The sequence below is a fragment of the Brachyhypopomus gauderio genome, chromosome 10, assembly GCF_052324685.1.
Source record: "Brachyhypopomus gauderio isolate BG-103 chromosome 10, BGAUD_0.2, whole genome shotgun sequence".
Taxonomy (NCBI): Eukaryota; Metazoa; Chordata; class Actinopteri; order Gymnotiformes; family Hypopomidae; genus Brachyhypopomus; species Brachyhypopomus gauderio.
In genome coordinates, this window is record NC_135220.1 from 14,266,251 (window position 1) to 14,290,144 (window position 23,894).

The 23,894-nt window shown below is 41.8% G+C and overlaps 3 protein-coding genes and 1 long non-coding RNA gene across 4 annotated transcripts; 3 read left to right on the forward strand and 1 right to left on the reverse strand.

Moving 5' to 3' along the window:
* Positions 1 to 634: 634 nt before the first annotated feature.
* ppp2cb (protein phosphatase 2, catalytic subunit, beta isozyme) lies at positions 635 to 5,794 on the forward strand. Its single transcript, XM_077019756.1, has 7 exons — positions 635 to 1,210; positions 3,329 to 3,538; positions 3,825 to 3,998; positions 4,142 to 4,231; positions 4,385 to 4,546; positions 4,640 to 4,758; positions 5,055 to 5,794. Exons 1-7 carry the CDS (start codon positions 1,109 to 1,111, stop codon positions 5,125 to 5,127), a joined length of 930 nt encoding a protein of 309 aa, XP_076875871.1. The 5' UTR covers positions 635 to 1,108; the 3' UTR covers positions 5,128 to 5,794.
* A 578-nt stretch (positions 5,795 to 6,372) lies between these two features.
* Positions 6,373 to 8,131, reverse strand: ubxn8 (UBX domain protein 8). The gene is made up of 8 exons (XM_077019757.1): positions 8,008 to 8,131; positions 7,757 to 7,885; positions 7,570 to 7,646; positions 7,329 to 7,454; positions 7,025 to 7,156; positions 6,902 to 6,943; positions 6,711 to 6,785; positions 6,373 to 6,633 (listed from the first exon to the last, which is right to left on the reverse strand). The coding sequence occupies exons 1-8, from the start codon at positions 8,090 to 8,092 to the stop codon at positions 6,469 to 6,471; spliced, it is 831 nt and encodes a 276-aa protein (XP_076875872.1). The 5' UTR covers positions 8,093 to 8,131; the 3' UTR covers positions 6,373 to 6,468.
* Positions 8,132 to 11,232: 3,101 nt separating this feature from the next.
* On the forward strand, positions 11,233 to 13,681 carry LOC143525601 (uncharacterized). The gene is made up of 3 exons (XR_013133702.1): positions 11,233 to 11,364; positions 11,475 to 11,566; positions 12,723 to 13,681. It is a non-coding gene; the product is annotated as an uncharacterized LOC143525601 (long non-coding RNA).
* Positions 13,682 to 13,985: 304 nt separating this feature from the next.
* On the forward strand, positions 13,986 to 22,193 carry LOC143526171 (roundabout homolog 2-like). Its single transcript, XM_077020820.1, has 3 exons — positions 13,986 to 14,630; positions 18,416 to 18,742; positions 22,093 to 22,193. Exons 1-3 carry the CDS (start codon positions 14,576 to 14,578, stop codon positions 22,191 to 22,193), a joined length of 483 nt encoding a protein of 160 aa, XP_076876935.1. The 5' UTR covers positions 13,986 to 14,575.
* Positions 22,194 to 23,894: the final 1,701 nt, after the last annotated feature.

Sequence of the window (23,894 nt, forward strand, 5' to 3'; positions counted from 1 at the left end):
ATATATATATATAATATATATATATATATATATATATATATATATATATATATATATATATATATATATATATAATATATATATATATATATATATATATATATATATATATATATATATATATATATATATATATATATATATCCCCTTTCTATTTATAAAGTATGGCAGTTTAACCTCCAATTCGCATGCCTTTGAAAATAACTTAAAAAAAAACTATGGGTTAACAATAGTCTGCATTCTCTGCCAGCTATGTGAAAGAAAGAAAGAAAGAAAGAAAGAAAGAAAGAAAGAAAGAAAGAAAGAAAGAACTAGAGAAAGAAAGAAAGAAAGAAAGAAAGAAAGAAAGAAAGAAAGAAAGAGAAAAATAACTCGGTGTAGACGCCATGTTTGAATAGTGGATTTGGAAATACGTTTTTGAGGGTATTTCTAAAAAATCTGAATGTCTCTAAGGCTTCTGATACACAAAATCAGCTTTGTGTATGAACGATCGCAAGATGGGATATTTGCACGCAGTCATTATTTATAGTCCAGAGAGACTGCAATGATGGCTCACGCCCTTAGTCCTCTTGGCCACACGAGGGCAGCAGAGCATTCGTAATCTAAAACGGTCTCGCGCGACGCATATCCTCCGCGAATGCCTTTGTGATGACGCCGATATAAGGCAAATACGGAGCAGCCATTACACAGCGAGTTTCCCTCAGAAGGTCGGGTAAAATAAAAATAGGGAATCAGCCAAAAATATACACATATTAACGAACCGCCGATTTCGTTAAATCGCCATATTAGCAGACTGTCGTCGGAACGCGTAGAAACAGATGAGTACTCGGTGTCACCCGTTTCACAGCCGTACCCATCCAGACTCGACACGTTAATACGGTCAGAACGGCCTCTGGTGTGCTAGGCTAACTAGCTACGAGCTAGCTTTGCTAACCTAGCTGCGTTGCTAGGAGATAACTGCGCGAGCCAGAGAGCGGAGCTAGCTAGCTAACACGGACGGGCCTGAGGCGGGATAGCGGCCACCAGATTGATCTGTTTGGGAAAAGACAACATTTAGTATTTTAGGAAGTCGCGGGAAGACTCGTTTGCATTTCGAGAGGCACTCAAGATGGATGATAAAGCGTTCACTAAAGAGCTGGACCAGTGGGTCGAGCAGCTGAACGAGTGTAAGCAGCTGACGGAGAACCAAGTGAGGACGTTGTGCGAGAAGGTAAGAGGCTAATGCTAATGCTAACATAGCGCAGCTAAGGCTAATGTAGCGCAGCTAGCCAAGCCTGCTACGTCAAACCTTATTATTATTATTATTATAGTTATTATTATACATTCGCTTCGGTGTTGAATCATTTACATAATGACGACATTTCATTTTTTTGCAAGCGGTCGACGTTAACCAGCCCACTATCTGACTTAAGATCCAGTTGGTCAGTGTATTTTTAAAAGTGCTTACTTGGCTAACTACATGTAGCCGGTCACCACAGTGTCCTCGCTTAACTAGTCCAGCTGACTGGGTTGACTAGCTGTTTAGGGTACTAACTCACCAAAATACTAGCTAGCTAGCAGTCACATTTTAACTGGATCATAAACAAGCAAGGTATATAAATGGTATTTTACATTAGTTTCAGATGATTGACGTCCAGATCATGTTTGTAGCTGGCTAGCTAACCTAGGTATCCTAATGTATTCTATGTGCCTAACACTTTTATATTTGGCAGCATGACATGTATTTAAAAATGTTGGTGAAATGTCGATTTGATAGTTAACTACCGTATCTAATAGATTGCACCAAAAACCAAACGTTATATGTATCTTAACTAGCTCTAAACGCTGTTAACCACCCAGTATCACCAAGTTGTCCAACTGGATGCGAAGGTTTCAGCGAGTTGGATTGTAACTTTAGCTACTAACTCAGTTGTCTTTAACTAGCTTTAACTTCAACGAACTACTAACTCAGTTGTCTCTAGGCTCTGCAGTGATTCACTGTGCATTACCCAATCGTCCCAACTAATGAACCACTGATGTAACGTTACAGTAACTCCGTGGATAGTTCACATTTGTGACCTAAATAGGAATTGCATAACGAGCTGACTTTGATAATTAGCTGTACCAGTTGTACCTGATTTTCTAACTCAATGATGTAAGTTTTCTTCCTGCATCAGCTGCTTTGACACTAAAAAAACTAAAGGGCCTACTTTGGACTTTGTCATATATAAGACATAGCTACCCGCATGTGTTGTGCAACTTTGGATTTAGACCTTTGTCTTTTGCGTAAAGATTATGCACGTTGTTATATGATGTGTATCACTTATCTTTGGCGGCATAAACTAGCCTTCAGAAGAAGAAAAAAAGGTAGTTCAACACAAACTACAGTACAGTACATGTCAGTTTGCATTACAGTTTACAGTATGTTTCTGTCGACTTAAGAACAGTTGTGGTCAAAAGAGGAACAGTATCTTAAAATATTTAATTCTATATTGTGTTCTATACTGAAAGAAAGAACCTCAAACCCAGGGCTGAATTTGAATCCGTAACTTTATATTTGTTCCCAGTGTGACTAGTGTTCCCTGTATGAACTGAAAGAAATAATAAAAAAAAGAAACCTTTATCCACTTTAAACTTTGGCTACTTCCATAGAGCCAAGATTCTTCACTTCTGTCCTGACCTCATTCGGCAACACCTCGTATTCCCGCTCGCTGAGCAGAACAGCTCTGTCGGGCCTACCTCACTGTGTAATGCCCTATTTACTATGTTAAGTGAAAAGGAAAAGCCAGCCATCTACATAGTCCCCCTACTGTGCTAGAGAGGAATGGGGCTGCAGAGAAGAGGTCTCCATGGAAACTCTCTCGTTGTCTCCATGGTGATACGGGGGTAGTACTTGCAACTGATACGGATTTGATTTCAGAGTTTTAGGAATGTCATTTAGGAGCAAGAATGGGGGAAGAACTGTTTTTTTTTTATTTTGGCCTTAATTAAAATAATACAGCAGCCATTTTAATGTTTATTGGCAGACTTGATTTGTTCCTCAGTTGTATTTGTCCCCAAAATGAAAGAAAAGCTAATTTAAAGTACTGGATAGCTAGTGATTTAAAGTACACCATGTACTGCCTCACCCTTGGTGCTCTTGCGTTTTAAACGTGAATCAGAGGAATTTAAATTCTTTTGTCATTTACACAGACGAGCATGTATGTGCAGCACAGCCTGAAGTGAGGGCCAGTCTAGGCAAGCAGGAAGTGTTGCTGCTCTGCTGACGTGACTGGCCTCTTGCTCCATTTCAGAGAACTGTGTTCGTTTAACTTCACCCACAACATGACTGTTGTTTATTTCCATGCAGGCTAAAGAGATCCTGACAAAGGAGTCCAATGTGCAGGAGGTGCGTTGCCCCGTCACAGTGTGCGGTGACGTACACGGGCAGTTCCACGACCTCATGGAGCTGTTCAGAATCGGGGGGAAGTCACCGGACACCAACTACCTGTTCATGGGGGACTACGTAGACAGAGGCTACTATTCAGTGGAAACAGTCACGCTACTTGTGGCGCTAAAGGTATTTCTGAGATTTTGGAAAAGTGGAATGGCAACAAATTAAAAGAACCTGCGTCTTTCAGAAGATGTTTCATTTCATACCCTCAAATAATAGTTAGTTTTTATATCTGCTCCATGTTGATTGGTTGGTGAGGTTCCTCTCTCTGACCGTTGCTCGTGATCTTGCTCCATGTTGATTGGTTGGTGAGGTTCCTCTCTCTGACCGTTGCTCGTGATCTTGCTCCATGTTGATTGGTTGGTGAGGTTCCTCTCTCTGACCGTTGCTCGTGATCTTGCTCCATGCGCAGGTCCGTTTCCCCGAGCGCATCACGATACTGCGTGGGAACCACGAGAGCAGACAGATCACGCAGGTGTACGGCTTCTACGATGAGTGCTTGCGGAAATATGGAAACGCAAACGTCTGGAAGTACTTCACGGACCTCTTTGACTACCTGCCGCTCACAGCCCTGGTTGATGGACAGGTGAAGCCCTGTAGTCACTTAAGATGGATGTCGATTTCACGGTTTCTCCCGAAACCCCGACACACTCGCCTGATGGTCGCTGGTTTGTACTTACTGTTGAATTGAAAAATGAGAGCAACTAACAGCTCACCTTTTCTCTTCAGATCTTCTGTCTACATGGTGGTTTGTCTCCATCAATAGACACGCTGGATCACATCCGTGCTCTAGACCGTCTCCAGGAGGTGCCACATGAGGTCAGCGAACACACACTCGATAAAAACAACGCGCTTAACATGCCACTCGCGTCATTAAGCGGTGGATGTAAAACCGTGGGCGCAATTACATCAAGTCCGACTCGGCTGACATCTTACTTCAGCCATCTTGAAAACTGTTCTGTTCCATTTCAGGGGCCAATGTGTGATCTTCTGTGGTCGGATCCTGACGACCGTGGAGGTTGGGGGATCTCTCCCAGGGGTGCTGGTTACACTTTTGGACAGGACATCTCTGAAACCTTCAACCATGCCAACGGACTCACCCTGGTCTCCCGTGCCCATCAACTCGTTATGGAGGTGAGCTGTGACCTTCAAGCTCACATCAGAGACAAGTTTGGTCAAGGAAAATTGTCAAGATCGTGGTAATCGGATTTTTTTCTTCTCCTTTAGGGATACAACTGGTGTCATGATAGAAATGTTGTCACCATATTCAGTGCGCCAAACTACTGCTATCGCTGTGGCAACCAGGCTGCCATAATGGAACTGGACGACACCCTTAAATACTCCTTGTAAGTATTAATAATTGATGTGTAATTAGCATATGTAGTTGGTATTAGTAAGTAGTGTCTGCTATTAAAATGCAATTACTTTATTGTAAAACCCAATTGGAAGTCTTGGCAAATCGCATTGAAGGTTTAAATACTACATTAACAGAAGCATTCGATCATTGCTAGTTATTGTAAAAGCATTCACCCAGCTCTGCATTAGTAAACCTAGAACTGCTTCTGCAGTCATGCAGATATGCAGGATATATTTAAACTGCACGTTTTGCGTGTGCCGCTCTAACACTGCTTTCTCTGTCCAGCCTCCAGTTTGACCCCGCCCCACGACGCGGCGAGCCGCACGTGACCCGCCGTACTCCCGATTACTTCTTATAAACTCGCGCTGGCCTCTTGTAGGATTACAATGTCTAAAGCAAATGGGGGAAAAAAGAGAAGAAAAACAACCAAAACCAACAAAACCCGACATATATACATCTGTTCATCCCACTGCGTGTGTATACATTTGGGGATGTTATGACATGAAAGCACTAACATGGACCAAAACGTGCCATATAAGCCTATAATTGCAGAAATACAAATTGCCCTGTGTCTCAGTACTGCTACACAGCGTCCCATAGCCTATAGTGCAATTGCCTGCTGTATACCATGGATAGTAATGTTCTCTTTGTTCTTGAATTGTACATTACTCTTAAGAAAACAAGGTGATCTCTAGCTCCCCCCCCCTTCAGTATCACTGGACAAATAGTTCTTTACGTTGGCAATGCCAGGCATGTGAAATAAGGTAACATTTTATACAAGTGCACAAGCTTCTATCCCTTCTTGTCTTCACCAAAAAACACTATGCTATTGGGAATGGATGCCTAATCTCGAGGGAAGAGCCTCTTCGTTTTTGGAAGTGTATGCTTTCATGTATATGGACCTCTCTTAACTATCCCCCTTTGTCTACCATCTTTTGTGTTTACTGTCTTTTCTGTGCATTTGTCATAAAGTGATTGCCTCTTTGATGTATTTGAACTAATAAAGTACTTTTAAGTGCAAGCTACTCTAGATAATATATGGTTTTAATTTGACAGTTCACCAAATTTGACAGTGAAATTCTGTGTTTAAGGTTCACCAAGTTTGGCTGAAAATGGTAATTGACTTAATACACCAAATCAGCCATGTGATGCAACTATGAAATATTTCTAGCCAGCTTTTGTTTGTACTGTGCATTGTGTAAACCAAATGAACTAAACCTCTCACCTGATGGCAGTGTGTCAGAGGCTGAAGGCAGGACTCAACGGTCAACAGAATCTGACCAACGGACTGACCTTCCTAAGTGACCATCTCAGTCACAGCACGAGTGTCTCCCTGCCTTCACCACTAGGGGGCATCCCTCCACACCCAAATGCCCTTTCCCACCACGGCCACATTCTTGTCACTCCTCAGGGATCTTTGTGCTGTTCCCTCAAAGAAGGGGTGGCAGAGTGATGCTTTCTGACACCAAGAAGTGGTGAGTCAAGCTTAAACAGACGAGACCCGTTAGAAGGTTTATATTACATTAGGTTATCTGTTCCCCCTTTGGAAAACCAGCAATAGCCCCCCAACCAAAGTGCAGGGGAAAAATACACAAACATGGAATTAAAAGTAATCTGCAATTTACTGAGCAGTAACACAAACACTTTCATACAAGTATATTCATACAGATGATAAAACTGAATTGTGAGTTGGGAAAAGTTAAAGTGAGTCTTTTTCTCCGATGTTGAGGATGGTATCCGTAATGATGCCAACATCTTCCATGCTGAGATCTCCGTGTGTGAGCTGTAGTCTTCTGGGGTAGGAGGTATACAATGCATATATAGTAGGAGAGTATCCAGACTTGTGCAACCAGTCTACAAGGACCTAAAATCAGATAGCGGTCAATCTTTATTCATGACTTTAAACCAAGTTAGTGTTTTCAGATTGTGTGCAATACTCACTAAAGAACAGCAGGTTTTGAAGAACCTTCTTTGCATCGTCCTTCCACTTGGACATCTCAGTGCAATTTTCACAACCTGAACACCAAACACTGACCTCATATAGCCGACAACTAAAACGCCAGGCGTAACCTCTCATGTGTATCGTTACTCTATGCATCCATCGCCAAACGATTCCAGAACAACCCACTCACCCCCTCAGCATCTTCTGATGGCTCATCAGGTAGAACTATGATCTTAAATAGAATAAACAGGAGCAGGTCAGTAAACAGCAGTCGTAAAGCAGGAGCAGGTCAGTAAACAGCAGTGCTGCCTACCCTCTTGTCTTTAGGCGGGTGTTTTTGAACAGGAGCTTGAGGCAGTGTGTCTAGCAGTTTTCTCTTCCTGGCAGCCTGCTGGCTGGGGGTCTGACTGTCACCCTCGTCTGTATTTGTACCCAATTCTCCCTCCTGCAGTTAGTCAAAGAAACACACACGGTACGGTAGTGTGATGACATTCAAATGAAATGTAGCAGTAAATAAAACTAGTGTTAAAGGAAACATGCCACTTATGAGTCATATAGAAATGTTTATGTTTGGATATAAAAGGTAGAGGTGTGATAAGGTGTCACGTGTGTCTCACCCCTCCCACTGGGACACCTGGACTGAGTTTCCAGCTCTGTCCAGTCATACGGTAGAAGTTTTCCTCCTTCTTTCTGCGCACTACTTCCTGTCGGGGCTTTACCACAGCTTCATGATAGATATTCGACTGTATATATTTTTTAAAGAAAGCATACAGTTGTAATACACTTTTAACGTCCGTTTAATTAAAACACATTCACATATATGTCCGTATATGGCTGTAGCAAGACTGCTCGTCAAACCTTAACGATGTATTGCTGCTGTTGTTCTCGTCGTGTTTGCTCCTGTTTCAATCTAATGTGTGATTCATCGACGGGACCTGCAACAGTCACATGACTAATAATTAGTTAACGAGGGCCACGTTTGAGATAAATCAATCGAGTCTGTGCGAATAAGTAGAAAACCTTTTCGAAATGAAACGAAACATACCGGCTAATGCTGGCGAGGAGAAGAGGGACTTCAGCTTTGTGCAGCTTTGGCACAGAAAGGAGGTGATGAAAACGGACAAGGCGAGGAACAACATCCCGCGTGCTGCTATTCTTAACGCATCATTCACACCTGCAGAGCAGAGACACGTTAACGGTGCTCTCTCAAACCTTTACATCAAGAGGGGGCATTGAGGTGCTGATTATTATGATGAAAGTGACTATGCCAGATTATTTCCCCAAAACAGGCATCACCTAATATCGAAAACTTCCACGAAGCAATACAAAACACAGAGACCCCTAATATAACAACAAACAAATATTCCCTCGATGCGGCCATTTCCTCAACTTGACGTTTCTTTCCACCGGAAGTGCATTTGTAAAATAAAGGACTCAAGTAGCTATTTAAAAAGTCTTTAGTTCTAGGAATTCGCAATACAAATTAATAGTCTCCATAAGTTAATGGCAAAAATAATAACAAAACTATAATTAAATTAAAAACTCACAGGAACAAAGTAATCCATTGAAAAATATTTAAGGAAACTACTAGCAAAAAAATTGAATTTAAGAACGAATTGTTAACGACACACACACACACACACACACACACACACACACACACACACACACACACACACACACACACACACACATTTTTTATATTTATAAAGTAATTATAATTATATACTTATATATACTTATACTTTATTATATACATATAAATATATTTGAATATATGGTGCTTTTACACCAAAACCTTATGTGAATACGTATAGTTATAGGCGTGGATTGCAATGTGTATAGAAAGGGAACAATATTACAGAGTCTCTGAATATCCGCATGTTATTATTTTCCTCTGAATGGCTTCACTCTGAAACCACAAACTTATAGGACCCCAAAAATATTTATCAATTTTCTCTATTCGTTACCATATATCATTCTGGATTTACTTTCAGTAATGCCTGGGGCTTTTATTCTGTATCTGTATCTTTAATGCGTACCGAGCGCGTTTTCTGACTGTGTTTACTTTTGTGAACCTCTAGGGGGAAGCACTGCAGTGTAAAGGTAACAGTAACTGTTGCCGTAGAAAAGAAACAGACGAGGGAATTTTCACAGAGATTTACTAGGGATAACATAACTAAATGAACAGAATAATGGTAATGGATATATAATAGAAAGTGCTCGATTAGTGCTCGAGTCTTTTTGCTGTGGTGCTGGAAAAGCAGATCTGGCTTCAGTAGTTGTCTTGCTAATTTTTAGAATAAACCAATATTTTGAGTTCTCAAATGAAATTAACTCTATTTCCAAATGTTGCAAAAAAACAAAACAAACAAACAAAAACCCCAAAAACAAACAAAAACAAAAACAACCATTTATTTAGGCAACAATTTAACAACCACTGAGCCTTAATTATCTTTAAAGTCTTACATTCACAGCCTTAAATGATCTTAATTTAACTTGTTCCAGAAAAGAGTCGTAAAGAAGCACATGATGCAAGGTGCACGTTTGCCTGCTTGCTCGGAGGAAGAGGTGCAGACCATCTGCAGAGCTTTGTCTCTAGGCACTGTGGCTATGTGAGCTTGTGGTAAGTTTGCTCCCCAAGCCTGGAGCTCTCTTTGTTTACTTGAATTTGCTTTTCTGGCTGGAAAACTGGCATGGCTGTAGGAGGGCCAGCAGGATTAAAAACCCACTGCCACGACGTTCTCTCACCCTCCCTACCCGAGATCTGGGAAAGAGGCCATTACCATGGAAATGCACTGTTTGCACGCATGGTAGAAATCTATTATCTGGGTTTGGGGGCATGTTAAGAGGATGGCAGATTTTTAAAAAGCTATTTGTTTCGACACAGTCTTTCTCTTGTTTTCCTAGTTTTTTTTCCCTTTTTTCCCCATGTAGAGGAAAAACAAATTATTTAAATATCCACATCCCTGATTACACACATTCTCATCCACAGCTGGAGGGCTCAGTGAATCAGGGGTGCAACATAACTCTCACACTCCAGCACACCATGCACAGTGAGAACTGAGTTCTTCTCCAGTCAAACAATCTGGGTCAACAGAATCCAGTGATCTAGAAGTGTATTTGTAGCTGCTACACATCCATATAAATTCATAACGGACTTGTTAATAATTGGATGAGTTGAGTCATGTGTCAAAGGTCAGAGGACATAATGTGCTGTGGATTTTCAAGGCTGGGACCGAATGATGTTGGTTTAGAAGATTAAATGCGACTGAATATCAGTTCTACAAACTCACTTCCTGGAATTTTCCAGGAAGGGTTTCTTGAGTTCATGGGCGATGGTGAAATATTTTTGTGCTTTTTGTGCTCTTGAATTATGGTGTAAAGTTGGAGATGTAGTGAATGTAGGAGACCAAGTTTCACAGAGCAACAGGTCATAGAAGATCAGTAGGAGAGTTTTAGATGTCATGCAACCTGCCTGCTGAATAGAGAAAATGCATCATATATGAGATGACTAACACAGAAACCATTTCATTCCTTTACCCCTTCTAAGTCTATTAGAAATAATTCTTTAATCCATAATATCATCTTTATTGATAATAGAATGATGCAACCCTGACAGTAACAATAAGCTCAGATAACAGTTTAAAGTTTTAATCAGATGGACATCTGCCAGTGTTCAAAGAGTTCAAACTGGTTGATTTCTTAGAGTAAAAGTTCAAATTCAGTTATTTGTAGAAAGTCAGTCACATCTACCTGGGTAAAACATTTAGTTAAATGTAATGGCATAGAAGAGCGTGTTCATTTTATTTGCTTGCGTGTTCAATCACTTGCCCATGTTTGTGAGATTGCTGTTGTTGTGTGAATGGAGTTCTTCTTCATAAATGACAGAACATGTAGCCAAAATGGCACAATTAGTGCAACACTGTTAAACCTTTTCATTCTTGAAATCAAGATTTCTTTATACACACACCTAGCAGTAGATACTGCAGGAGCTGTTGAGGTGAGCCTTACCCTAATGAGTCCATTAGTCAGTGTAATTAGAGCGGTACTGATGTCAGGTGCTTTTTCCCCATCCCTGTCTCTCAGTTTTGTAGCAAACAGAATGACTAGTTGCTAAATGCTTACAACTGCAGTTTAGTTTTGCCTGAATTAATCAAATGTAGTAGTGGAGAGGGAAAAAATGACACCAAATGAATAGCTAAAAAAAGGCTGGAGGCTCCTGCTAGCCCCAGCACGGAGCAGTTGGGCTGGGGACCTGCGGCCGCTCCCGCCAGGACCGTGTGACTGCGCCTCGGCCCGCCGGAACCGGCGCCAGCGCCATCTGTTCCCGCTAAACGCACCCACGATGCACAAACACAACCACGACGCGCTAATGGCGCACGCAAGCAAGGCTGCGACCTTGACACCACCGAAACGCGCTCCGGGGAGACGTGCGGGGGACGGATGACGGGCAGGACCGAGTGTGATTTTGTTTTGTCAGTTAAAATCACTTACACAGGTTGCCTGGCAACACTTTTACTTTAGTGTCTGAGGCAGGATGGTGGATGCAGCGTCGGGACATTTATGGCAACTTGACACGTGGTTACTGGAAAAACACTGGAGTATTTACTTAAAATAGGAGGGCAGGACAAACAAACTCATGCATTAATTGTAGGTTTTCACATTAAGGAATGTTTTTAGCTGTTGGCTTAGAATATGTCCTGCATAATACATGTAAATTAAGTAAGAGATCAGTGTTCTTCTCATCACATTGATTGTAGTTGTTTATGGCAGTCCTGCATGGCTAAATGAACTTGCATCACAAGAGGCAACTGTGGACCATGAGGCTGATTGATCTGTCAGTCAATACGAGGTAATGAATTTTACAACTATATCTGTTTGGATGTCATTAACACAACACAGGCAACCCAAGTGAGCAATGAGTGGTTAGTGCCATAAACAGACTCCGAAAGTAAATGAACCATTATTTGTTTAATGCTTTGTGTTTCCACCCTTGGATAGTTCAGCCAAAAGGCTTTTTGTTTGTGCATTTCTCTTTCCTGTTCAGCATGATCATTCTGCCATCGTCATTTCCTCATATTTCTTAGCCTTAAATATTTAAGAATACTGGTTGCAACATAAGTCAGAGATAAACGCTAATCTGGACAGGTGAGGTCAGGTAGTCCAAGTGGAAACAAATAGTAGGGTGACAATAGTGAAATCAGCACAGTGACGGGGTGAGGAAGACCATACGGCCGCTAGCAGCTGATATACAGCAGACAGGGCAGTGAGAGATTATCAGTGCCAGCATGTTCACCCTGGGCAACACACGAGGTAGTCTGACCATCTTAGAAGATCCACTGACTTAGGACAATATGAAGCAATGAGCAGTACTATGGACGTGCACCAAAACACACACAAAGATACCCCAAAAATTCTTTCGAGGCCCATTTTCATGCCAGCCTTAGATATTGGATCTGGATATTTGGCTTTATCTAAATGTTTTGGCTGGTTTTGAATATCTCTGGCAGGAACTGCACAGTGCATGAACACATCAGTAATGAGGAGTCCTGCTGTGTGTGCACTTTGGAGTAATTTATGTCCATTGGGTGGCATTACATGATCTGAAACCTCGTTGCTTCAATTAGCACTGACATCATCATCAAGGCCGTAATTTTAGTGTGTAAATTTAACTCTTGAGGTGTTGACATCATATGAAAAAGTTCTGGCATGCGAACCACAGCAGTGAGTTTGGGCAATATAACCTCTTGAGGGCTGAGTTTGAGTTGGTATCCTGCAGTGTTCCCGATCTTCAGACACCCTGCATATTTCTATCCTACCTGAACAAAACCTCAGTGATTTTCAGATGTTCACGAGGTTCTTGATCAGCTGACAGTAGCACTCCAGAAGTAGCATTCTTCAAACTATACCGTGAACACGTTTGTATGCCCGTGGGAGCCGAAGACATTCTCTATCCTGAATCAGAATTGGTTTTTTTCTTTTCAGAATCTTTTTTCTCTCTCTCTTAGAGCTACAAAAGGATCATGGATCACAAAGATTGAAAAAGTCAGAGAAACAAGAAATGTGTCCATGGGAGTGGTGTATTTTGTGCTTTCATCTCGCCTGTGGAGTGAATGACTACAGTAGTTCATATTTTGGCTTTGCACCACTGCACCCATATCTAGTTGGCCCGATCTCCTCTGCAGTCACCGGGGCTGGCAAGCACCAGCAGATGATGATCTGGGTCACAGAGCCGATGTCTCAAGCGTTGTGTGTCAGCCGGTGTTGCCTGCTGGGTTATTACTGGATTCTCTGTCAGCTGATGAACTGAAGTGGCTTCATGTCGTCTCTGCAGAAATGATTCACTTTAACGGCATATTGGGCGCATTGAGAACTTCAGGGTAGATGTGGTGAAGTTTTATTTTTTGCAGTGTTCTTTTATCTTTTTGAGTACTCTGGCAGTACTGCAAGCTTTATAGCTCATGCTCCTTAATGGGTAAGAATACATTAGTGTAGAAAGATTTTGTTAAAATGTTAAGATTTAATGTGAGTAATGTTAATTGCCATAATTATTTAGTTAAGATTGGTGATTGGTGAGCGGCAGCAAACAACGTTTTAGAATTCTCTTAATGAGACACTGGGTTGAATTTGGTCTTTTACATATTAGTTTATCTTCTTTATGGCAACATCATTCATTATGCTTAAATAATGAATAATCTACATGATTATATTGTGAATTTGTCTTTTTCCCCATTAGAATGATATCCCAACAGCAAATGCAAAATACTAGGGCAGTGTAAAATACAGGTTACTAGAATGTTTTAGAATATTCTGTAGGCTATCATGTTCACACAGTGTAAAGAAGTTAAGGACAAGACAACAGTTGGCCTCGGATGTCACTTAAATGTCACCAGACGTTACTTTTCCTACAACCTTTTAAGTCTGTTAACTGGTTGGCTAATGAAAAGACACGATATAACATCAGATTTTGTTTACGATTATATTCATGCAGATACAGCCATTTTTGTCGACAGGGGCCGCCAAAACATTGCGCAGGCCAAAGAAATAGTGTGAAAACACACCATATGGTTTCAACGTGTTTCCTTATTATGTTAGAAATGCTGTGCCCTGTTTACTATTATGAAGAGTAACGTAATTTATTTGCTGCCCATGCCTTGATCACAAGGACGAGATTCATGACAAAGAACGCCTCACTTTGGAACTGAAGGGGTCTGACAGTGTGATTAATAACCATATAATTAACTTAATATTTTTACTGTCACGAGTTTAGTCTTAACCTCTTTTAATCAGTAACACCATTCTGACTCTGAGCTATGTGGTTGTCAGACACATTCTGGCGTATTCCTGCCGTGTGTGTTGGAGGAGGTTCAACTTCAGGCGGTACACGCGGGCTCTGCAGCTGCAGCTGTGCAGGTCTCGGCATGGAGGCAGCGGAGCGCTTTTTTGTAATGCAGAATCAATGCCTTTAATTGGTCGTTTGCTAAATGTAACTGATTCGTTTCATCGAGGATTCCGCTGAATGTAAATATTCTCATTTGCATTCAGATTTAGGAAGAACCTCGGCACTGGTGTGTGTTTTTTTACATCGCGCAGAGAACGATGCTCTCATACATTTCTACGTATACGTGGATGCCGCGGACCGCTCGCTATTGAAATGTGTGGATGAGGGAAGAGATGCTCCCGCTGTGCTACCGAGAATGAGAAGACTGAACTCTTTCGTCTTCTGAATTTCAGCATTCAGTGCTTTGGTCTGCGCCTTAAAGAGAACCTAGACGACTTTGAGAATTATTTCTATTTACAAGTTGTGATTAATTTCGCCTGGTCGAGAGTTTGTTCGCGCCATGAGCGTTACTATGTCACGATGAGGCTTCTGCACTTCATCATTTTGTGTGGATTTCTGATCACTCAAATCAATGGTAAGTTTCTAACTGATACATTTCACATGGACATATCTATCACAATTTATTATGGCTTTGAATTTGAGTGATAAAATGTATTTGTTCAGTCATTCAGACAATCACATGTCAAAATGTCTTAATGCGCATCCAGTGCACATTTTCAGAGCTACCTTTGGGCTTAGCCAAGGAGTGACACATGTAACCGATTCATAGACCTTTGCCTGCAAGCTAACGACTGTACCCTCGTGTGGAGTATCGTGGTCTGTATCCCGTGCGTAATATTCACCACATGTGATTTGTAAACTGTTATTTATCAAACAGACAGAGCAATTTTGCCAGCGTATGTTGGTCAGCTTTCAACTGACCTCAGTGCCACAGGACTGGGGAGAATTTCTATGGTATTGCTGATCAGTCTCTCACAAGAGTATGTGTTTGACTCGATTAATTTGGTGGTTCAAGCGAATTCATTAGTCTGCAATGAATTCATGACAACCGTTATGCTTTTTGTTTTATTGCCCTGTCAAAATGATAACATTGGTGTACATTTATCTATCGAGAATATACAGGGCTAAAATATCAGGCCATGTATTGAATCAGATTCCTTATAGATGTCAGTATACAAACTGACATATATATATATATATATATATATATATATATATATATATATATATATATATATATATATATATATATATATATATATATATATATATATATACTTTAACAATTCCTGGTTGAAACTGTGTGCCGTAATTCACTGCAGACATGATTATCTACTTGTATTCTTGTAGATGTTCAGTCGACTGAACTAATCTTGTAATGTCTACATATATTTCACTCGAATTGCACTTTTTCAGCAGTAGTCAATGTATCCCCGTGCTTTACATCTAGTTCTCTTTGAACGTGCACTATCTGGCAATAGCTGAGAACATCCATCTCTTGATGTTTCCTGATGGCGTTAATGAGGGTTCAGAAAGAGTATTTCTCATCTTGAATTTGTTGTCCGTAGCCATTTCCAGTGTGACGTTATGTAGTGACATCTTAAAAAAACAAACAAAGAAAACCTGCTTCATTTTCATATATATATATATGCTAAAGTTTTTTTCAAGGCTACCTTGTTAGGGTATGGGGTGGCAGATGGTTGAGAGTAATCTGGGGTTAAGTACTTTGTGAAAGGGTCGGTTCCAGCCTTTGGGGAGTTGAGACAGCTTTTGCCATCTTTCTACCTTCAGTAACCTGTTTATAAACTCATCAACTAATGCCGGAGGGTCTTTGCTGATTAGGTCTTTAATATTTAAACATTTGCTCCCTTATTCGTAAAGAACACTGCCTTAACAATCGCTGATTCTGCACCACCTTTATTCCAACATGATGTGGACCAAACCAGCCTTCAGATACTTTTACACATAGGCGAGTATTACAAATATAAAGCATCTGTGTGCTTAACCTCTTTGGCATTCCAGGCCCTTCACTATTGTCTGTCTGCCGTTATGAGAAATGGGGGGGGGGGGGGGCTTTAGGGGAGGTGACTCGGTTGAAGTTGCATTGGGCTCCAGGGACCACAAATCCAATCCCCCATGGCTTAATGGCCGAGTGGAAAGACACTGAGTAAATAATAGGTATTTCTTTTTGTCTTTCTGTGCTATAAAGTGCAGCCATATTGTCGAAATGGCGTTCGCTCTTCACAATTGATTTGTTCAAGGACATCAGGGATGTAGCCACGAACTACTCCAAGCCAACTTTCATCTTGCTGCGTCTGGATTATTATAGCTATATATTAAGGTTTTTTTTGCAAACAACTGCAAGCACGTCAAGGCCAAGAGACCAGCTGACATTACTGTGTGCAAAGCAATCCCTTGTTTTGGGGGGAAAAACCCGCTACGATTCAGGGGGCTGTCAGATCTGACGAGGCGTTGAAGAGCTGCATCTTCTACGCGCATCTTCCCCATCTGTCGGCTGCGCTCGCGCTTCTCGGGCCCGCAATAAAGCGCGTAGTGAAAATGGGTCTTCAAAGCTGCTCGCGCTCATTCGCCGCGCGAACAATGGCGGCTGCACTGGGTGTGACTTACTACATATGCTTAGAAGCTCCAGGCCCTGGGTGACATACTTACAACTGCCAAAATGACAGACAGAAGCGTCAACCCCTCTCATTCTCCCAGCTTCCTCGTGCGAAATCGACCCAAATGTACATCACGTCTGTAAATAAACGACTGGCTGGAGGCTAAAACACTGAAACACTGGCCCGCCGGAGTCCACGGTTCCGGTGGATGAACATGTGTGAGATCTGGGCAGGTGCTGGAGGGATTAATGCAGCTTCAGTTGAGCCCGGTCTAAAGCACGAGTGGCTGCATTTGGTCGAGGCGGGTCCGGCCCGACTTGAGTCACCGAACTTTGGCACGTTATTTGGACCGAGCTATATAAAACGCCTCGGTCATGCAGTCTTTGGGATCAGGCAGACAGCCCAGGCAGATTGGTTCTGAAACTGAACTGGCTGTGGAATTTCATATTTAGAGGCTCGGGTGTTAAATCTTTAATGCGCTCGTCTGCCACGGCATGTGATGAGTTGGATGGTGTATTTAACGACGCCGCTATGAAATGTATGTGGTCTTCGGTCGTGCTGATTTGCATAATGCACCGATTTGACTAAAACACAACACAAAGTAAATGGTCGTTTAGAGTGAGATAAACCGTAAGCTAAGAAGCCGTGTTTATTCCCAGCTGATACACCTAGTACAGATGAATTCCTAGCTAACACGTATCTCGGTGATAAGCTGTTCAAGTTGTGTCAGTGGTTCATGCGCTGAGCCCTTTTGATTCGCTTGGTCGACCTGTTCGTAGGGCGAGTTCGCATCGATCATGTGACTTTATAGTAGGCTACTGTCACAACGGAACGTATTGAGTTTGAAATTTACTTTGTTTCTATTACCATGTTTTTTAAATTGTGTATTTAGTAGCCTATGTAATATTGAAATATTCAAAGTGATTCAGATTGAACATCAGTAAGTACTTAAGTATATATCTGGAAATGGTCCAAATGTTACAAAGCATAATCTGAATCTAAATGGTTACTATTAGGTAAATGTATCTGAAATCACACACACACACACACACACACACACACACACACACACACACACACACACACACACACACACACACACACACATACACACACACATTATAGAGATGTTAAAAAAAAAATCACAGGCACTGATGTCACAAGCACAGTCGCATTTATATGTAAATATATATTTAAGATGAGGTCACACAAAATTGTGCTTACACGTGTGCAAGTGCACCCACACATGCTCACACGTCTTCTCCACCAGGAGAGAGAGAGAGCGTGGAGCTCTTGAGCAAGCCACTCAATGAAAGGGCTGATTGAGCTCAACGAGTCCTTCACTCCCGCCTGATTATGGGAATATTGAGCTTCCTGTGTCTTGGTGACACGGCCTGCCAACTGCTCAATGAGTTGCTTATACCTGGATGCGCACTGCTGCTCTCCTGTGGAGACACCAGTTCAGTCCTCGCTACTCATCTGCCCTTTAACTTTCTTATTCATGATAGATTCCTGACGTTATTGTCTACACATTGTGTCTCACCGTTCTTCTGTAAACCCTGAAGTTTTACAAACCACAGTGAAGTATGTAAACACGTACTTGCAAGTTCGAGTTCAATAAAGGTGTTCACAGGCACTGTTTGTGCTTTGAGTGCTTCGTGTAGGGACTATGTTGCTTGATTTAAATCTTTAGGTCAAAGGTCAAGATTTCCTAAACACTTTCCCCTGTCCCGCTCCTCAGGATCGCGCCTCCGGCAGGAGGACTCCCCCCCGCGGATCGTGGAGCACCCGTCGGACCTGATCGTGTCGAAGGGTGAACCTGCCACGCTGAACTGCAAGGCGGAGGGCCGGCCGGCCCCCACGGTGGAGTGGTACAAGGACGGGGAGCGTGTGGAGACGGACCGGGACAACCCGCGCTCGCACCGTATGCTGCTACCCAGCGGCTCCCTCTTCTTCCTGCGCATCGTCCACGGCCGCCGCAGCAAGCCCGACGACGGCAGCTACGTGTGCGTGGCCAGGAACTACCTGGGCGAGGCCGTCAGTCACAACGCCTCTCTGGAGGTGGCACGTGAGTGTCCCAAAGCTCTGGTGTCTGTCTTTCTGGTGTCTGTCTTTCTCTGTCTTGTTTTTCTGCACTTTGCAGTGTATGCAGTTTACTAGGTGCAAGTGCTCAAAGACCCTTTGAGACACACAGTCGATGGTTTGATTGATCTGCGTATAATGCCTTGTTTCTAGTTGGTGTTGTTCGGTGCCTTGTTTTTGACAATTAGTGGTGTATGCGATTTACTAGGTGCAAGTTCCCAGAAATGATGTGAGTCGTTCGGTCGATGGTCTACTTGATGTGTGACTGCCAAAGGAGTGGTGATTCTCAGTGTGCGAGTTTTCATAGGTGAAAATCTTTTATAGCTAATGCATCTTGAAAGGATTTTGTGAATTAGGTTTCTGTTGTTTAACCTCCCATTGTCTGTTGACTGTCACAATATAGTACAGGACTGTACAAAATATTTACAGTGATCATTTTTATTGACATTTCCAACTGCTTTAACCTTCTGCCAATATTTTAATCTTAACAGTGGCTAGTTAAATAAATTTTTATTTGACACAGAGAGTTTATTATTGAAAACGAAATTAAGATAAACTGATCAATTTTTAACAGTTCTCCAAGTGCACGTGTGTGCGCAGGCATGCGTGTAATGGCTTTAGACTGTGTGAACCCCATCGTTCTAACAAGCTGGCAACTGCCTGATCTATAGATAGTCATTACTGGCTTCCAAGGAACCTGGATGACAAGAAAGCCATGAAACATTGATGAGGCCTCTAGCTTGCTCTTTTGTTTGCTTCACCGAGGCTTTTATTTTGCCTGCAGGAAGGATTTGGTAGGTATAAAATGGGTTGCTTAATTTTTGGCTGTGGCGTGAAGCAGGTTTTGAGTAGTGAAGAACCTGAAAGAATAGAGTCCCAAGCATGAAAGGAGAAATTACATGGAGGATGTTGGGTAATTACAACCCAGGATAGGATCAGATATTAAATAATAAAATAAGCTAACTAGAATTATATGGTCCTAATGATGGCTGACTTAATGTATTTGATAATAATGTTAATATCATATGCCAAGCCATTTACTTAGATTTAATGCCACATTTCAGAATGACTGAACGTGTAAGAATTTCAAGAGCAGTCTGATTTCCTTCAACCTGTTTTTAAGCAACGGAGCTTAAAATGATACCACTGTACATCATTACACTGTTACTTTGAAATTTATTTGAAATTCTATTTTATTGATAGATTGAACTTTGCAGTAAATCAGAACTGTTGAGTTTTGTTTAGAATTAAGAATCTTTTAGACGTAAATTTTAAATTGTTCCCCGTTTGCAAAGGGGCTGAATAAGAAATATTTTGGCAAATCCCCTTTATCATATAGTATCAAGTAAATATAAACTAATACCCACAGGGTTTATATCCACCGGCTATAAATTAGATAATAAAGTAACCCACATATTGTTGACAATTTTAATAAAACAAAATATAACTTCCAACCTGCCAACCTTTTAGATGTCTTAAAGTATGCATGCGCATTAAAGCAAAGGAGAGCATGTTTGTGTGATGGGGATGTGTACACAGTCTGCGTGCTTCTTTAGGATAGATGTTTGCAATATGTGTTCATGGCGTTTGGTGAACATGGTGAGTAATGGACTTTAGTGTTTTAAATATGTAGATGCAACTGTCATGCATAGTACACGTCTTGTGTGTGGGTGTGTTTGTGAATTTGCGTGTGTGTGTGTGTGTGTGAACAGCAGAAGTACAGCTGAATGCTGCATTGTATATTCTGCTAAAGGAGCGGACCAGGGAGTGACCTTTCTGAGCCGTGTGTAGGCGAGTGATGGAAAGAGTGCCTTGGGCCACTGGAACAGAATCTCCCAGCAGCTCCTGGTTGCTTTCTGTTGGGTGCATATATTTTATTCACACTGGGCTCAGGTTTAATAAACAGCGCACGCTGGCTCTGTCCTAACGTTAGGATGAGGCCGTACTGACCAATAGAGAAATCCAGGTAATTGTAAGTTTGTGAGTTTTTTTCCCTGAACCTATTGTTGTAATTATCCTCTAAAATTAATGGCTAAACACTCTGTAGCACAAAATAGAAAACACCTTTTTTTGTCACCATCTTAATGAAATGGCAGTATGGCTTATGAGTCTGGCATCATAACATGTCAAGAAAGAATTCAGAATTGGAGGCAGTTTTGGCCAATTAGCCCTGATCCTGCTTTGATACCGTGGTGATTAGGTGACCGTTTGGCCATTAGCGTAGCAGTAAGAGTGTGTCAAGTGAAGCCAAGAGTGACCTGCAAACGTCACGTCTGGCTAACAAATGCCATATCCTCTTCTAACAAGGCTTCATATATTTGCATATTCACACATAATTACTTTATGTGGAATAAATGAATAATAACTAGGTGTTGCAGAAAGAAGAATATGGTTTTTTTGTGGTCTGTAGTTGAGAGGTACCACCCAAAATCCAAGATTCCATAACGAAGTTCCCAAAAGAGACACATTAAATGAGAGCTATTTTAATGGAAAAACATGCAATGCAATGTAACGTAAATTGACACTTTCTCTTCCTGCATTAGGAAATTAAATCAAATTAAATCAAATCTAGGGTGAATAATGTCTGGGAAATGTGTCGGGAGTCCTCGTTTAAGGACTGTTTCAAACCTAACGGGTATCTGAGGTGAACAATAGATTGGAGGGAGAGTTAATTGAAGAGTGGCTGGTGTGGTATGGGGAATGCTTGCCTCCAGATTAAAGATGAGAACTGGCTGTCCTCTTTATAATTGGTAGGTTACATGGAGTAATAGATGGTGTTATTGTCTAGGATCTGAAAATTGGGACACCAAAGATGAATCCTAATATGCATCTAATGTTTTGTTTTAAAAGGTTTTCTATGTGTGTAAGACATTTCATACAGTAGGAGGCTGATGGTTTGGAGAATATAGAAGAAAAGATGATGAAGATCTTGTTCAGGAGGGCAAGAGTAGTGATCTTTTAAAAGAACGTCTTTGTCTATGCGGGAATGTTTACAGAATGTTGCACAGGACTATTAGGGCGGCGTAGAGTAAGATTGGGGTGTAGGATCTGCTCCAACATGAATGAGAGAGAAAGATGGAGGGAGAGAGAGAGAGAGAGAGAGAGAAAGAGAGAGAGAGAGCAAGAGAGAGAGAGAGAAAGAGAAAGAGACCTGTCGTATTAGTAGAGTAATGCCAGGGGAGGGGAGAGTGATTAGATAGTTATGATCATGGATATACACAGCTTTGCTTGCAGATTGATTGCATGCAATTTCAGCGATCTTTGTTAATGAAATATGCCATCGCTGTGTTATCTGGGTGAATGAGTATTGATTTGTGGCCATTCTTGCCCTCTCAGAACGATGTAGCAGCATCGGAGAGGAAGAGTTTGGGGTGAGGCAACAGAAGGGCACCTGGGGACATGGCCAAGGCACAAATGATCGCTGCGGTGGCTTCTGAAACATCGCCCCTGTTCAGATGTGTGTGGAGGACATGAAATCGCTAAGAAGCCAACGTGTCTCACTGTGAGCCCCGCGGGGTTGGTGCAGGACTGGAGACAGAGGTGCCTGTGAAAGGATGAGACCGTGAGCCACATGTTGTGCGCTGGACAGGAGTTGAGGGCTTTATGGGGAGGCTAATGAGCTGGAACTGGCCTGCTACACACATGACCCCCCCTGAGCAAAATTTGTTGGGAAGTACATGAATCACACGTGCGTGTGTCCAGATCCAAGGGAGACAGTCAGGCAACAGCGTCATTGCTGGGGTGCTTTGATTACAGCTGCTGTGATGTCACAAAATCAGCGTGGGTGTTTGAATGCTAATTACATGCGCACAGCCTCATAATGGCTTCATACAGCTGCAGGCACAAATGGGTCTGGTGATGAAGATATTTGGTTTAGAGGGAAAGATCTGGGTTTGCTCATCCACCTGTCATGTTTCAGCTCTTCTCTGTGCAGTGGCACTAGTGCTTGGGCGCAGGTCGGATTGGCGCCCTGTTCTAACCCGCTGTGATCTCTCATTCAGGCAGATTTGCATGTGCAGTGACTTGTGTTTGGTGAAACATCACTGGACCAGAACATGTCCTCCGCTGTGATCTAAAAGCTGCCAATCAGAATAGGGGCAGCAGGTCTCATCTCTGTCTCGCCTCCCTGTGTGTATCCATGCTCCCAGCCATTTCCTCTGTCTCACACTCTCGTATTTCCATAGCATGTCCCCACTTAAATCATTTCAATCTCATGAATAATTCATAGAAGTTATAAAAAAAAGCATGGATGTTTTTGCTGGATTTCATATGAACCTAAGTCTTAAAAAGGTGGCAATTGTTAACCCTCCCAAATAGTACCTTTAGCATCATATATTTTTAATGTGAATATTGTACAGACTGCTACAATAAATGCAATAAAGACACTCTCTCTCTCTCTCTCTCTCTCTCACTCTCTCTGCCTCTTCTTTCCGATTGGGCATCAGCATCCACATTCTCCACTTACACCTTTGCCTTAAATTCGTTTCAGTTCTCCATCTTGTCTGGGTTACCCAGGACATGGCAAAGGATTCTGGTTCAGGAAACGTGAGCCTGAACCCTTTGGTCATGAGGCACTGCAGCAGTGTGCATGTTTATGCATGCCTGAAATGGCAAATTCATCATCAGTCGTGCATCGTAAATTGCATGCATTAGCGTTATTTTGCAGTTTGTTTGATGTGTCGGTGTTGGGTCATTAAGATCTCTGTAATGTAGTTATCAGATAAGGCATCAATAGGAGGAAGAAGATTAAGATTTGTTTTTTTCCATGATCTATGATCTGCTACCTTGATGACTTCACAGTGTCCGTGATTTCCAGGCCTCCCACATAACTGCTGGATTATGTGTTGGGAGGTGTGGAGTTGTCTATCAGCAGTACAAGATGATTGGAAGTGATGTACAATTTCACACCGAAGACCGAAATTCTTGGAGGAATACTGAAATAGTTATTGAAATAATATGAAAGAAGGTATAATTGAAAAAAATACGAAAGAATTTGTATGTTGGTAACCTCTGGACTCTCTTGATGTGTTTTTTGACGTTCTTTAAAAACACCCAGTTCTTTATTTCTGCGGTTATTTAATTTTTCCATCAAATCATCAAATTATTGAGATTTATGCAATACAAAGGAAATCCTTCAT

Coding starts and splice junctions, on each gene's coding strand:
- LOC143526171 (XM_077020820.1), top strand. CDS start 14,576: ATGAGGCTTCTGCACTTCATCATTTTGTGTGGATTTCTGATCACTCAA. Junction 14,631..18,415: donor TCTGATCACTCAAATCAATG/GTAAGTTTCTAA, acceptor CCCGCTCCTCAG/GATCGCGCCTCCGGCAGGAG. Junction 18,743..22,092: donor CGCCTCTCTGGAGGTGGCAC/GTGAGTGTCCCA, acceptor TTGCCCTCTCAG/AACGATGTAGCAGCATCGGA.
- ubxn8 (XM_077019757.1), bottom strand. CDS start 8,092: ATGGCCGCATCGAGGGAATATTTGTTTGTTGTTATATTAGGGGTCTCT. Junction 7,157..7,328: donor CAGGTGTCCCAGTGGGAGGG/GTGAGACACACG, acceptor GACTAACTGCAG/GAGGGAGAATTGGGTACAAA. Junction 6,786..6,901: donor CATCAGAAGATGCTGAGGGG/GTGAGTGGGTTG, acceptor TTTGGTGTTCAG/GTTGTGAAAATTGCACTGAG.
- ppp2cb (XM_077019756.1), top strand. CDS start 1,109: ATGGATGATAAAGCGTTCACTAAAGAGCTGGACCAGTGGGTCGAGCAG. Junction 4,547..4,639: donor CCCATCAACTCGTTATGGAG/GTGAGCTGTGAC, acceptor CTTCTCCTTTAG/GGATACAACTGGTGTCATGA. Junction 4,759..5,054: donor GACACCCTTAAATACTCCTT/GTAAGTATTAAT, acceptor TTCTCTGTCCAG/CCTCCAGTTTGACCCCGCCC.